Below are 15,705 nucleotides of genomic sequence, written 5' to 3'. Positions count from 1 at the left end.
ACGTCCGTCCGTTGCTTCAACAAGACGATTGAATAATAATCCTAATAATAATACTACTACTAATAATAATACTAATAATACTAATACAGTGAGGGAAAAAAGTATTTGATCCCCTGCTGATTTTGTACGTTTGCCCACTGATAAAGAAATGATCAGTCTATAATTTTAATGGTAGGTTTATTTGAACAGTGAGAGACAGAATAACAACAACAAAATCCAGAAAAACGCTTGTCAAAAATGTTATAAATTGATTTGCCTTTTAATGAGGGAAATAAGTATTTGACCCCCTCTCAAACAGAAAGATTTCTGGCTCCTAATCTCAGCTTGTTACCTGTATAAAAGGCACCTGTCCACAGAAGCCATCAATCAATCAGATTCCAAACTCTCCACCATGGCCAAGACCAAAGAGCTCTCCAAGGATGTCAGGGACAAGATTATAGACCTACACAAGGCTGGAATGGGCTACACGACCATTGCCAAGCAGCTTGGTGAGAAGGTGACAACAGTTGGTGCGATTATTCGCAAATGGAAGAAACAGAAAAGAACTGTCAATCTCCCTCGGCCAGGGGCTCCATGCAAGATCTCACCTCGTGGAGTTGCAATGATCATGAGAACGGTGAAGAATCAGCCCAGAACTACACGGGAGGATCGTGTCAATGATCTCAAGGCAGCTGGGACCATAGTCACCAAGAAAACAAATGGTAACACACTACGCCGTGAAGGACTGAAATCCTGCAGCGCCCACAAGGTCCCCCTGCTCAAGAAAACACATATACATGCCCGTCTGAAGTTTTCCAATGAAAATCTGAATGATTCAGAGGACAACTGGGTGAAAGTGTTGTGGTCAGATGAGACCAAAATGGAGCTCTTTGGCATCAACTCAACTCGCCGTGTTTGGAGGAGGAGGAATGCTGCCTATGACCCCAAGAACACCGTCCCCACCGTCAAACATGGAGGTGGAAACATTATGCTTTGGGGGTGTTTTTCTGCTAAGGGGACAGGACAACTTCACCGCATCAAAGGGACGATGGACGGGGCCATGTACCGTCAAATCTTGGGTGATAACCTCCTTCCCTTAGCCAGGGCATTGAAAATGGGTCGTAGATGGGTATTCCAGCATGACAATGACCCAAAACACACAGCCAAGGCAACAAAGGAGTGGCTCACGAAGAAGCACATTAAGGTCCTGGAGTGGCCTAGCCAGTCTCCAGACCTTAATCCCATAGAAAATCTGTGGAGGGAGCTGAAGGTTCGAGTTGCCAAACGTCAGCCTCGAAACCTTAATGACTTGGGGAAGATATGCAAAGAGGAGTGGGACAAAATCCCTCCTGAGATGTGAGCAAACCTGGTGGCCAACTACAAAAAACGTCTGACCTCTGTGATTGCCAACAAGGGTTTTGCCACCAAGTATTAAGTCATGTTTTGCAGAGGGGTCAAATACTTATTTCCCTCATTAAAATGCAAATCAATTTATAACATTTTTAACATGCGTTTTTCTGGATTTTGTTGTTGTTATTATTCTGTCTCTCACTGTTCAAATGAACCTACCATTAAAATAATAAACTGATCATTTCTTTGTCAGAGGGCAAACGTACAAAATCAGCAGGGGATCAAATACTTTTTTCCCTCACTGTAATACTACTACTAATAACAATAATAATAATTCAAATGTTTACCAAGCGTTGCCGCGTGATTTGTCATCGTGGTGTTGCGTGCGTCGCATCGCGGACCGGCCAACGTGCTGAAGCTCTCCGCTGTGGATGTAGCGATTCGTCTAGGGTTGCCACCTGTCCCGGTTTTTCTCAGGATCATCCATCCTCGTTGTTGTTGTTAAGAAGGCAGCTGCTGTCCTGGGACATCTGCCAGTAGTCCCCTGGGATATCTTTCAAGTCCAGTGGTTTTTTTTGTGTCATTTGCGCAATCACATGGTAATAGATATAAATGCCACCACTCAAATACGGTGCACTCAGGCGGTGGTTTCCCCCCTCTTCCGTCGTGCGGAATATTCCTCCTCGGCTCCCTCCTCACGTGTCCCGGTTTTTAGAACATCAGAGGTGGCAACCATAGCAGTACGGGCGTGTTGTTCGGCATGGTGTCCGACGTTTCGCTCCCGAGTGCTGGGAGATTTTTTGGGGGGGATCAATTCTGGGAAAAAAATAAATGTCATTTCACGGCTGGGGAGCACAGGCCCAAAGACTCAAAACGCCACACGGCCAGGAATAAACAGCACTCTTGAATATTGTGATAAAGAGTTCGTCATGCTCTGTGTGCATTAAGCGAGGCTATTTACTGTAAGAGGTTTGGGGCGAAAGAGACGATGATAGTGATGATGGTGATGATGATGGGAGGAGGGAATTCCAAAGTCAAGTAGTGCGAGAAAAGAAGCAGAGAGAGAGAGACATGAGGTGACCTGCAGTGTGGTGAGTGGGTGGGTGATTGAGTGTGTGAATGGGTGAGTGAGTCGATGGATGAGTTAGTGTGTGAGTAAGTGGATGAGTGGGTGAGCGGGCGAGTCAGCGGGTGAGTAGATGAGTGAGTGGATGAGTGTGTGAGTGGATGCATGAGTGCGTAGATGAGTGCGTGGGTGGGTGAGTGTGTGAGTGGGTGAGTAGATAAGTGAGTGGATATGTGGCCGAGTGAATGAGTGAGTGTGTAGGTGAGTGAGTGTGCTGTTGTAACCTGGCTGTTGAACACAACGTGACCCGAGTCCTCGGCCCAGTGTTCCGACGTTGACGCGTCACGCGCCGGAAGCGTCCTCAAGAGCCCAAAGCGCCGGCCATGCGCGGCGCGCGCGCACCCCCGCACCGAGAGCCATAGAACGGTACAGCACAACTGCGACAAACACTGCACGACGGTGGCCCCCGGGGGGGCTCCGACTCACGGGACGGAGTGAGCCCGGCCGCTGCAGGTGTGAGAGCGTCAGAAGAGAGAGGCACGCGGTCACAACGGGACACGATAGCGCATGCACCACTAACCATCCGCACGACGCCGCTAAGGGCTGCTGCTGCTGCGACTACGACTAGCACTACGACAACCGCTACGACTGCACACCACCCACTCATGTTGAGTCGCACTCCGAGTCCCGCACTGATCACCACCACGACGACGATGACGACCGCGAGCACTGTTCTCCGACAAGGTCTACCGAGGGGAAGAAGAAGGAGAAAAATTATATATGAAGACTAATAGAGAAGTGGATAGAGACTTTCGTCAACGACGGAAGGTTAAAGCAATAATATATTTATACGACTGTGGCGCCAGCTGTCAACTCAATCTGTCTCTTGCCATCAAACCTCCTCCTAACACCACCTCCAGCTCCTCTTCCAAACCTCCACCTCCTCCATCACCTCCTCTTCCTAACATCCTCCAACTCCTCGTCCGAACCTCGACCACCTACTCCACCTCCTCCTAACCTCCACCTTCTCCTCCTTGACCTCCTCTTCTTAACCTCCACATCGTTCACCTCCTAACAACCCCCAGCAACTCCACCACCTCATCGTCCTTACCTCCTCCTCTCCCGAACCACCTCCTCCTCTCCCTGACCTCCCTCATTCCCTCCCGGGGTGCCACAACCGTTGTAGCTGTTTCTCAATGCGACGGTGCCCACAATGTTTGTTGTTGTTGGTGTTGTTGTTGTTGAATTGGTGACTGCACTGGGCAGCTGAACACGTGGTGGCAGCTGAACACGTGGTGCCGGCTCTGAGTTGGTCACTTGCCCAAATCAGTCTGTTGCAGGCTATACGGGGGGTCTTTGTCATTGTGTACCTGTTGTGTGCACGTGCGTGAGTGCGTGCGTGTGTGTGGAGCAGTGGCGTGTTGGGTTAGAGCGCTGCCCTACGGACCCGGAGATCCGAGTTGGATTCTTGCTCACGGCCAACGCCAAGTGACGATTACATGAACCGGTCCTGGGGCTCCACTAGGTCGACTCGGTTTGAAATGAGTACCTGGTGCGGTGTCTAAGCATCGTCACTGGGGAGATAAAGGCAGCCGGGAGCAGTACTGTCGACCCCCCCCCCCCACCGTGTGTGTGTGAACCCGTGATGGGATCGTCCGTGCGCTGCTGATAACGAAACGCAGCATTACCATCGTGACCATCAACGCACGCGTCTTCAAATCAACATAATTCACTTCTTTGTAGACGTCTCTCTTCCCTTCTCATGAAACACCCCCATCCCCAACTCCATCGGCTTCCGTCTCTTTGAGAAGTCCGCTTTACAAAAAAAAACGAAATCACCTCCGCCACCAGCACCACTAATATAGTCTGAGTGTGAGATTCATTACTTGGCCATGCAGCCGCTGCCGCGTTGGCAGTGGTGCGCAAGCAAAGCCAACAACAGCAACAACAACCACAACAACACATTCATCACGTACACCGCGCGTGCGCGTGTTGCCTTACGAATAAATAAATAAATGAACGGGCAACGTTTTTGAAAACGTATTTCATTCGAAGTGCTTTTCGTGCGTTCCGCTTCTTCTTCTTCTTCCGCCCGCACCTCCGATTAGCGCGGTTGGCTACCACGTACGGCGCGAAAGAAGTCCAACATACACGCGTGCAACGTTCCGGGCGATTCGCCCTTTTTAACGACCCCCGTGCGCTGCGAGGATGGCTCGTCGCCCGAAACGTCACCTCGGGCGTTACCATTTCGCCTTCGAGGCCCACGCGGCGTTTGTCAATGACAAACGCCTCGTGGGCCTTTGTTCTAAACCGACAGCAGCCGGCTCGACTGAGCCTGCGCGCCTTGAGCGTCGTTCGCGCCGTTGCATCGGCAAGCCGGGCTTAGCCGTAAGGCGGCGATCGCTCGGCCGCAAGCCGCCCCCACGAGAGCGACTCCGCCGTGGAGCTGCCGTCCTCGCTGGGTGGCGTCGCCCGCGCACCCCGCGTCACCTCAACTCCACCCCCTTTCCCTCGCCCCGCCCCCCGCGGGCAGCAGCGGTGGCGCAGCAGCCGCGGAGTGCGCTGGCCGTGCGAAGGGCACCGCGACTACGAGGTGGGGGGGGGGGGGGGGTGGTGCTGGTGGGGAGGGGGGGGGGATGAGCGACGGAATGCGAAGTGCGAAGATGAAGTTGGTGAGAGGTCCGCGTGGGGAGAGCGGGGTGCGGACTTGTACCGAGGAAAAGAGAGCGAACAAGAGTGAGAGAGAGTGAGAGAGTGAGCGAGCGAGAGAGACAGAGATAGCGAGCCTCCATCTTACTCACCCCCACCAACCCTACCGCCCCTCCCCCCCCCCCACCTTGCACCGGGGTCCGCACGCCAACCGCACCACAACCACGGACCCCCCCCCCCCCTCCACCGCGTGCCGGGCGACGCGACGGACTCGCGCGCGCAGAGGCGGTCTCGCGCGGGAGCGGAACTCAGCGTCATCGTCATCATCGCCGCCCTCGTCGTCGTCGTCGGTGGTGGTGGTGGCGGCGGGGGGGGACTCAGAGCGAGGAGGAGCTCTGCGTGTAATCCTTGAGCAGCAGCGCGGCGTAGCTGGGCGGCGCTGGGAAGTACGAGAGGCACTCCGAGGTGGACGACACGGAGCCCGAACTCCCGCCGGAGCAGTTCGAATCCCGGAACGGCGACGGCGGGGTGATGGTGAAGGAGCGCTCGTCGTAGAAGCCGCCCGCTCCGGCCGCCCCCGCCGCCGCTGCCCCTTCCCTGCTGCCCATGCTGCCCATGCTGCCCCTGCTCTCCCGACTCTGCCTCCTCTCCCTGCGGTGTCTCTCCACGTCCACCTCGATCACCTCGCCCATGACCCCGGCCGCCACGCAGCACGGGGGCACGGGGCACGTCGGCTCTGCGTAGCGGCAGCGCGGAGAGAAGTGCTGCTGTTGTTGATGCATCATCATCAGCTGCTGTTGTTGTTGCTGAGGATGATGCTGCTGCTGCCTCTTGTTGCGGGCGCCCATTTCAATGATCTCCATCTGCTGCTGTTGCTGATGGTGCTGCTGCTGCTGCTGCTGCGGCTGCGGATGATGCATCATCATGGTCGAAGCAGTGGCCGTGAGTGGAAGACTGTCCATCAACCACAGTGGTCGACCACCGCCACCAACACCACCACCACCACCACAGTGCAGCTGCTGTTGATGCTGCTGCTGCTTCAGCTGCTGCTGCTGCTGAAGCTTCTGCTGATGCTGCTGTTGCTGCTGTTGCAGCTGGTGGTGCGGCAGTGGCGAGCCGTAGGCCTGCGAGCCGTACTGTCGATGCAGGGCGCCGGGCAGGAGACACGGCGAGGACGGCTCCTCATCCGCGAGCGCCAGCGACCGCAGTCGCCCGGAGCGCGGCACCGCCTCCTCCAGCAGCGGCAGGGACTGGCCCGCCGCAGCGGGCGCGCCACAACCACCAAGCTGCTGCTGCTGCTGCTGCAGCTGCTGCGGCCGGGGAAGCACCGAATCGTCGGACGCGGCCAGCGAGCGCTTGCCGAGGCAGCAGGGAGGCGGCGCGCCGCGAGGGGAGGCGGCGCGCGGGGCCGACATCTCCGCCGTGCCCGGCGCCGGGGAGAGGTCACGCGGCGCGGGCAGCGGCACGCAGGGGCCTCCCGCGGCCGCCGCCATCAGCGCGAGGTCGCGGGCCGACAGCACGGCGGGGGGGTCGTCCGGCGCGCCCGAGGACGGGCGGCGAGCGAAGGCGCCCGGCGACGAGAGGAGCGCGTTCAGCTCGTGGATGTTGGAGGCGAAGCGGCTGACGACGCTGTTGATCTGCTCGGTGAGGGAGCCCTGCGACGAGCTGCTTTTGCGCGGCCGCTCGCACACGTACAGCCCCGTGCCCTCCTCCCCGTCGTCGTCGTCGTCGTCTTCATCCTCGTCTTCGTCGTCGTCCTCCTCGTCGTAGTCGTCGTCGTCGCCGCGATCATCGCCGTCGTCAACGACGCACGTGCCCCGCGAGCAGTAATCACGATCGTCATCATCGCCATCGTTGTTGTTGTTGTTCCGGCTGCGGCAACCACCAGCACCTCCACCTCCTCCACCTCCTCCACGTCGTTGATCGCGACCCGGGCGGCTCGGCCCGGCGGCCGCGGCGACGACGGTGACGGCGGTGGAGGAGGTGGAGGTGGTGGTGGTGGTGGTGGATGCGGGGTTCCGACCGGGGCGCGAGGAGCGCTCGGGGGCCGCGCCCGCGGCGACCGCGGCGATGGAGCGACGGCACCGGCCGAGCAGCGAGACGGGCGAGCCGCGGCAGGGCGCGGGGAAACGCGGCGCGCCGGACTCGTCCTCTGCCTGGACGCACAGCGGGCAGAGAAGGGGGGCACGCCACGCGGGGGGATGGGTTAGGGCGTTAGATTTTGACCGGGCTCCGTGCTCCAACTTGCATCGGAATTTTTTTGCGTCGCCTATTATCGGGTTTTTTTGTGTTTTCGTTTCGCGTTTATTAATTTTTTTTGGGGGGGGGGGGTTACTAAATGTTTAAGGGTTTTTTTGTTGTTGTTGCGAAAATCGTTTTTTTTTGTCCGTTCGGTGACGCAGTTCGTGCAGTTTTCCGCTGCCGCTGGTGGTGCTGTCGCTGTCCATGGTGCTGCTGCTTTTGCGGTTGTTGTTGATGTATGCGAGATGAATTGTGGCCACATGGAATGTATGAGTCGGTTGCCCTTTGCCCTTCACCGCCCCCTCCCCCCCACCCCGCCGCCCGCTGCTCCCCCCCCCCCTCCCGCCCGCTCTCCCAAGACGAATCGAACGCGTTCGTCCGAGACGAAAATCCACGAGCGCGGAGATGGAGCGATGGAATCAGGCGCGAGGTGGATCGTTACAGCTCGCAGGACCGTGCGATACGGCGACGGCTTGCCGGCAGGAGGAGGAGGAGGAGGCAGTGGAAGCTTTCATCCAGCGGTGGATTGACCATGGCTTTGTTACGATGGCGATGTTCGCGATGGAACCGTTCCCCCCCCCCCCCCCCAAGTGGAGTTGGTGGGGGTGGCGGCGGTGGACAAATGGAGGATGCGGCAGTTGCGCGTGGCGTGCCCGCCACCATCACCGCGGCACGCCGTGGTGGCCGTGGGGCCCGTGGTGCTGGGGTTCGCCCCGCGGCCTCGGCTGCCGCGTGGCCACGTGCCGCGGCGTGCCGTGCCGCGTTCGGACGCGCGGCGGCGTGCCCGGCGTGCCCGGCGGGCCCGGCGAGGCCTGCGCGCCGCACGACCCACACACCTCGGCGGCCTCCGTGACGTCGTACAGGTGCTTGGCGCTAAGCTCCGAGAAGCCCCGCGCCGCCGCCAGCTCCCCGGCCGATTTGGCGAAGGGCTTGATCACCGCCATCTGATTCCCGCCGGCGCCGGCGGATCCCGAACCGCCGGCGGTCGCGGCGCATCCACCGCCGCCGCCGCCGGAGCCGGAGCCGCCGCCGGGGCCGCCGCCGGGGCCGCCGGCGGCGTGGGCGCCGTGGGCGCGTCGCTCGTCGCCCTTGACGTGCGCCGAGAGGCGGTGCCAGATGCCGGGGCTCTTTTCGGCGCGGCCGGTCTGACCCCACGAGCTCGACTTGGGGCTGTGCGGTGAGAGCGGCGGGGATGGTATGTGAGTACGCGCGCGCGTGTGTGTCAGTGTGAGTACGTGTCTGCGTGTGTGTGAGTACGTGTGTGTGTGTGAGAGCACGTGTGAGTGAGAGTGAGTACGCGTGTGAGTGAGAGTGAGTACGCGTGTGAGTGAGAGTGAGTACGTGTGCGTGTGTGAGTGTGTGTGTACGTGTGTGTGTGTGTGTGAGTGTTGTACCAGGCGGGCTCGGCCGCTGATCCCTTGCGCTTGAAGAGGCTCAGGATGCTGGAGGAGCGGCTGGTGAGCTTGGCGTCACGCACGTGCATGCGCACCACGTTGGAGGTGGTGAACGCGCTCCGCACGTTGCGCTCCGGCTTAGCGAGGATGATGTACACCTGGATAAACACATGCGTGACCACAAAGACAAAGACCCCCCGTATAGCCTTAACAGACTGTTGGGGCAAGTGCTGTTAGCGAGTAGCGCCTATGAAGACCGGCACGGCACACGAGGGGGTGGGTTGCCAGCACCACGCCCGGCCGCCTTTGTCTCCCCAGTGGCGCTGTTTACACACCGCACCAGGTACTCGTTTGAGGCTGAGTCGCCCTAGGGGAGGCCCAGTACCGGTTCAGGTTCGCAGCGCAGCGCGCTAACCGCTACACTACCACTGCCCACGTGCACACACACGCTGAGACTGACACATGCACACACGCTGAGACACACACACACACGCTGAGACACACACACACACACGCTGAGACAGACACACACACACGCTGAGACTGACACACACACTGAGACAGACACACGCTGAGACACACACACGCTGAGACTGACACACGCACACACACGCTGAGAGACACACGCACACACACACGCTGAGACAGACACACACACGCTGAGAGATACACACACACGCTGAGACTGACACACGCACACACACACACGCTTAGAGACACACGCACACACACACACGCTGAGAGAGACACACACGCACACACTAAGACAGACACACACACATGCTGAGAGACACACACACGCTGAGAGACACACACACGCTGAGACACACACACACACACACACGCTGAGACTGACACACACACACGCTGAGAGACACACACACGCTGAGACTGACACACACACACGCTGAGAGACACACACACGCTGAGACTGACGCACGCACACACGCTGAGAGACACACACACGCTGAGAGACACACACACACACGCTGAGACAGACACACACACGCTGAGACAGACACACACACACGCTGAGACTGACACACGCACACACACACGCTGAGACAGACACACGCACACACACTGAGACAGACACACATGCTGAGAGACACACACACACGCTGAGACTGACACACGCACAAACACTGAGACAGACACACACGCTGAGAGACACACACACACACGCTGAGAGACACACGCACACACACTGAGACAGACACACACGCTGACACACACACACACACGCTGAGACTGACACACGCACACACACTGAGACTGACACACGCACACACACTGAGACAGACACACACACACGCTGAGAGACACACACACGCTGAGACTGACACACGCACACACGCGCAATCATGCTGACGGGTCGCAGGCCACCTGACTAGCGCCAAATCAGCCAATCGTCGCGCGCGACCGGGCCGCTTGAAGCTGGTGCAGCCGGTGATGTCCGTCCGTACCTTGGGCAGGAACATGCAGCCGAGGGCCACGGTGGAGCTGAGGCTCACGCAGAAGCACATGGTGATGACCTTGTACTTGCTGCCAAAGTAGATGGGCGCGAACGCCATCCACACGATGCACGTGGTGTACATGGTGAAGGCGATGTACTTGGCTTCGTTGAAGTTCTCCGGAACGTTGCGGGTCTTTTCGGGGGTGGGGTGTTAGGGGGGGGGCGGGGGGGGGGGTGTTGGCGGGGGGCAGAACGGGAACGCAGAACGTGGAGTGGAACGGGGAACGGGAATGAGCGTCGTCGTCATCGTCACAATGATGACGAACGAAAGACGTCGCGTGCCGCCGCCTCTGCGCAGTACTCACTCGTCGCAGTCGAGCGGAGAGAGAGAGAACGAGAGAGAGGACGACTCAGAGAGAGAGAGGACGACTCAGAGAGAGGACGACTCAGAGAGAGAGAGAGGACGACTCAGAGAGGACGACTCAGAGAGAGAGAGAGGACGACTCGGAGAGAGAGGACGACTCAGAGAGAGAGGACGACTCGGAGAGAGGACGACTCAGAGAGAGAGGACGACTAGGAGAGAGAGGACGACTCAGAGAGAGAAGACGGCCCAGAGAGAGAGAGGAGGACTCAGAGAGAGAGATAGAGGACGACTCTGAGAGAGAACACGACTCAGAGAGAGAGAGAGAGGACTCAGAGAGAGAGAGAGGAGGACTCAGAGAGAGAGAGGACAACTCGGAGAGAGAGGACGACTCCGAGTCGTCCTCTCTCTCCGAGGCGCCAGGAGGAGGAACCACAGACGAGCGGGAAGACAGCAGCAGTCACGCGGAGAGCAGCCGGCGCTACCAACAGTTCCCCAAGCTCTGCGGTCCCCTACAAATGAAGATGTTTGCAGCCAATCAATGAGAAATTTACACGGAGAGAACGACACGCGTGCAATGAGGAAAGACAACAACAATGCGATTGTGGGAAACTGGCGAATCCAGAGCTGGCGCTGAGCGAGGGTTCTTGGTACCAAACATCCCCGACTCGAAAAAAAGTTCAACATAAACACGTGCATCATCATTTTACACGCGCAGTGTAATAGCGCCGGCTGGTGGACAGCAGCGGCAACTGTGGTGGACAAACGCAGCACACACACCGGTGTGCGGGCAGAGGGGAGGCACTAGGGGTAAGGGTCAAGGAGGTCCCCGTCTGGAGGTCCCTGGAACCTGCTAGCGGGTTCTAGAAGGGAGGCGCGGTCAGGGCGGAGCCAGGCAGCGCTGGGAGCATAAAAGGAGCCGAGAGCGGGGGGCTCGAGGCTGCCGGTTCTGGGAGTGGACTCGTCGTGATCGTCACTGTCGTCGTCATCGTCATCGTCGCTGTCGTCGTCATTGTCGCTGTCGTCGTCATCGTCACTGTCGTCTCGTCGTCACTGTCGTCTCGTTGTCGCTGTCGTCATGATCATCGCTGTCGTCGTCATCGTCATTGCCGTCGTCATCGTCGCTGTCATCGTCATCGTCATTGTCGTCGTCATCGTCATTGTCGTCGTCATCGTCGCTGTCGTCTCGTCGTCACTGTCGTCGTCATCGTCACTGTCGTCTCGTCGTCATCGTCGCTGTCGTCACCGTCACTGTCGTCGTCATCGTCGCTGTCGTCGTCATCGTCGCTGTCGTCATCGTCGCTGTCGTCGTCATCGTTGCTGTCGTCGTCATCGTCGCTGTCGTCGTCATCGTCACTGTCGTCGTCATCGTCGCTGTCGTCTCCTCGTCACTGTCATTTCGTCTTCGTCACTGTCGTCTCGTCGTCGCTGTCGTCATGATCGTCGCTGTCGTCGTCATTGTCGCTGGCGTCATCGTCACTGTCATCTCGCCATCGCCGTCATGTCGCTAAACGTCTCCACTAGATATTGCGCTACGAAGGAGAGTAGTTGGCTGAGTCAGCGCCGTCAGTGCTGGACGGCTCGTGTTGTGTACAGGCTGGGCTGAGCTACTGTGGAGAGTGGTGTGGACGAAACCGTGAAGTTGTTAATGAAGAAGTTGCCTCCTATAAAATCTGCATTTGTTGACATTACACATACACACATACATGATCCCGTCTACCTAACACACACATGCACGGTGTCCTCTGATCCACGTGTTCCTCTTTCTGCCTCTTAAGCGTGTGTCTCTCCGTGTTTCTTTGCCCAATGTTTGTTGGTTCGTTCGCTTTGGAACAACAACAACAACATAAGGCGTTGACCAGGAATATTGAATTGTCTATCTCTCTACGCGAGCAGCGTCCTTTCTCAGAGAAGTCACCAATCGTCGCCTTCCTTCCATTCAGCTCTGTCCATAATATTTACTCAATAACTTGTTAGCCTATGGACAATGTTAGTCTACGTGAAATATTAGCCTATGGGAAATCTTATTCTATGGGCAATGTTAAATCCCAGTCAAAAGCCCATTCATATCCAGCACCTTTGCATTTAATCTCAACACACATCCAGCAATCGAACGTTGCCTGTACATCATAATTTATCATTATCATTCTCGTCGTCGTTTTCTTGTCGTGTGCCCCCTCGCCTCTACGGCGGTCTCCATCGTCCACGACGGCAGAAGACCCCCCCCCCTTCCCCCACCCCCCACCCCACCCACATGGTTGCTGGAGAATAAACACCTCGGCTACTCAAGCAGGGCCAGCCCAGCCAAATCAATGGCTTGGGCAGCCTCCCGAAAATATCAATGCATTTCACTTAGCGGGCACGGAGTATGCACGTGCGTGCGTGCGTGCGCGCCCACAAAGACAAAGATCCTCCATACTGAGCCTTTAACAGACTGTTGGGGTAAGGTGCTGTTAGCGAGCACCTATGAAGGCCGGCACGGCAACACGTGGGGGGTGGTGGGTGTCTCCGCAGCGGCGATGTTTACACACCGCAGCAGGTACTCGTTTGAGGCTGAGTCGACCTAGGGGAGGCCCAGGACCGGTTCAGGTAATCGTCAATTGGTGCTGGCCGTGAGCGGGAATCGAACTCGAGACGCCGGGGTTCGCACTGCACCACCGCATTCACGCACGCGCACTACGCACAGCTGACTTCTGTCATGCCATTCCACTGCTAGATGAAGACCTGTCCTTCCTACCCATGCACGTCGCGCTGGTAATCTGCGCAAGTTCCTCTCGACAGACCTCACCCAACGCTGGTCAGTGCAGGTGAGGGGATAAAGGGCAATATACCTACCTCTCTGGCCTCTCGTAGGAAGGGCCATTGCCTGAAACGTCGCTTATTATATACTCTTTTGTTTTTGCGGCCACGCACGGAGTTGCTGACGAGGTTCCGTCGACCCACAGACACATACACGTGCAGAGACACACAGAGAGACACACACAGAGCCACACACACACACGTGCAGAGACACACAGAAACACACACACACAGAGCCACACACACACGTGCAGAGACACACAGAGATACACACACAGAGCCACACACACGTGCAGAGACACACAGAGACACACACACACACAGAGCCACAAACACACACAGAGCCACACACACGTGCAGAGACACACAGAGACACACACACAGAGCCACACACACACGTGCAGAGACACACAGAGACACACACACACACAGAGCCACACACACACAGAGCCACACACACACAGAGCCACACACACACACGTGCAGAGACACACAGAGCCACACACACACAGAGCCACACACACACACGTGCAGAGATACACAGAGACACACAGAGACACACAGAGCCACACACACACACACGTGCAGAGACACACAGACACACACACACAGAGCCACACACACACACAGACTCCATCCCTCATCCCTCACACTTCGTGCCGCTAGGCTTCGCATCCCATTACCTGCCCTTCTCTCGCCACCGATCCATTACAATTTGCCTTTTGCTTAAAGTCTCACGACAACCGCCTGCCAATCCTACATCTGCGCTGTTGATTCATGTGATTTAGCTTCACACACACACACACATTTTAAGATCCCCCGTTTAGATTTTAACAGACTGTTGGGGCAAGTGCTGTTAGCGAGTAGCGCCTATGAAGACCGGCACGGCGCACGAGAGGGGGGGGGGGGGTAGCCAGCACCGCGCCCGGCCGCCTTTGTCTCACCAGTGGCGATGTCTACTACACACCGCAGCAGGTACTCATTTGAGTCTGAGTCGACCTAGGGGAGGCCCAATAACTATTCAGATAATCACTATCACTGGTGCTGGTGGTGGCCATGAGCGGGAGTCGAACTCGGGTTTCATTGCCGGGTTTCGATAGAAGCTGTGAAGCGCTAACCACTACGCTACCGCTCCCCGCGAAGCACGGTTGGCTACGTACGGCGCGAAAGAAGTTCAGGATACATACAGCTTGGGGCTCACACACACACAGACACACCTACACCACCACGGGCTGATCCATCCTTTAGCACCAACAACAACATCGACGCACGCCAGCATAGTTATGCCATAAAAAATATAATCATCGTCATCATCAGTAACAGGCATGATCTATCCACTGCTCGATTGAATGACACAACTCGAGACACCACTCGATGGCTTGCGATGCAGCGATCTGTTCAGCGACTGCACACGAGCCGATTTAGTAATTGTTATGGCACCATGAAGAAGGGCAATTGCCCGAAACGTCGCCAATTGTTTCTTGTTTTGCCTTTAAAGGCCACGCGGTGTTGTTGACGAATGTGTAAGTAGTTTTAAATTTTAAATCTATTTTAGAATATTTTGTGTTGTTCATTATGCCTTAATTCAGCAGTGGATAAAACCATGGCTGACAGCAATGATGATGATGATGATGTGATTATGGTTATGATGATGGTTATGACAAGATTGTGTGAGCAACGAAATGGACAATAAGGATGATGATGATGATGACAACTATATAGATATTCTTAGTTTTTTCGGTAAAGTCACGTTGAAGGGAAACAACAAAATAATAAAATATATATAAAACAATAAAAAAAATTCTCACGACGTTTCGACCATAACTCAAACGGTCGTCTTCAGGTGTGTTGGTTTGCATACATTTATTTTTAAACGGCGCATTTATTTATTTATAAAAACGTTAGCGCCACGCGCAACGATTTGGCAGTTTATTTAGGACTAGTCCATCTATATTCTGAAAAGAGGAGGGGGGAGACGAAATTTTTTATAATGTATGCTGTCTGAAAGCCACTGTAAGCGTGAACAATCAATTAAGACCTGAAATGGTTTATCAAATCTTTCCAATGATTGCTAAGATAGAATCCGTCTTCTCGGTTGAAATTGTCTCTGTGCTTGTATATGTGGATAGCCTCATGAACGAATCTCTCATGGAAGCCAGATGGCTTACAAAGAACCTCTGTCTTGGAAAAGTCAATGGCATGTGAGCCTACTGAATTAGAACAATGATCTGCCACGGCCGAGGTGTTGGTCCTACCGTGTTTAAGGTCTGCTTTGTGTTCATGAATGCGGTCCGAGACATGGCGTTTGGTTTCTCCAATGTAACTACTACCACAGAGGCAACTTAGTTTGTAGACACCAGGGTATTGTATGTCCGGAATCACATCTTTTACAGATGGAACCAGATCACGG

At 56.1% G+C, this 15,705-nt stretch overlaps 1 protein-coding gene across 2 annotated transcripts in view; it reads right to left on the bottom strand.

The window, feature by feature from the left end:
- Positions 1-1,129: 1,129 nt before the first annotated feature.
- The window catches only part of LOC116953319 (metabotropic glutamate receptor 1-like), a 97,414-nt gene continuing 82,838 nt past the window's right edge, over positions 1,130-15,705 (bottom strand). For both annotated transcript variants that reach the window (XM_076074937.1, XM_076074938.1), the window contains exons 8-11: positions 10,146-10,328; positions 8,680-8,837; positions 8,122-8,455; positions 1,130-7,200 (exon numbers count right to left, since the gene is read on the bottom strand). In XM_076074937.1, coding sequence (XP_075931052.1) covers positions 5,422-7,200; positions 8,122-8,455; positions 8,680-8,837; positions 10,146-10,328 — 2,454 coding nt within the window. In that variant the 3' untranslated portion in view covers positions 1,130-5,421. The remainder of the gene's footprint in view (positions 7,201-8,121; positions 8,456-8,679; positions 8,838-10,145; positions 10,329-15,705) is intronic.

The sequence above is a fragment of the Petromyzon marinus genome, chromosome 51, assembly GCF_048934315.1.
Source record: "Petromyzon marinus isolate PM22_M1 ecotype Great Lakes invasive population chromosome 51, UKy_Petmar_22M1.pri1.0, whole genome shotgun sequence".
NCBI classification, from domain to species: Eukaryota; Metazoa; Chordata; class Hyperoartia; order Petromyzontiformes; family Petromyzontidae; genus Petromyzon; species Petromyzon marinus.
Note: the sequence above shows the minus strand (reverse complement) of the source record. Positions and strands in the feature narration are given on the sequence as shown.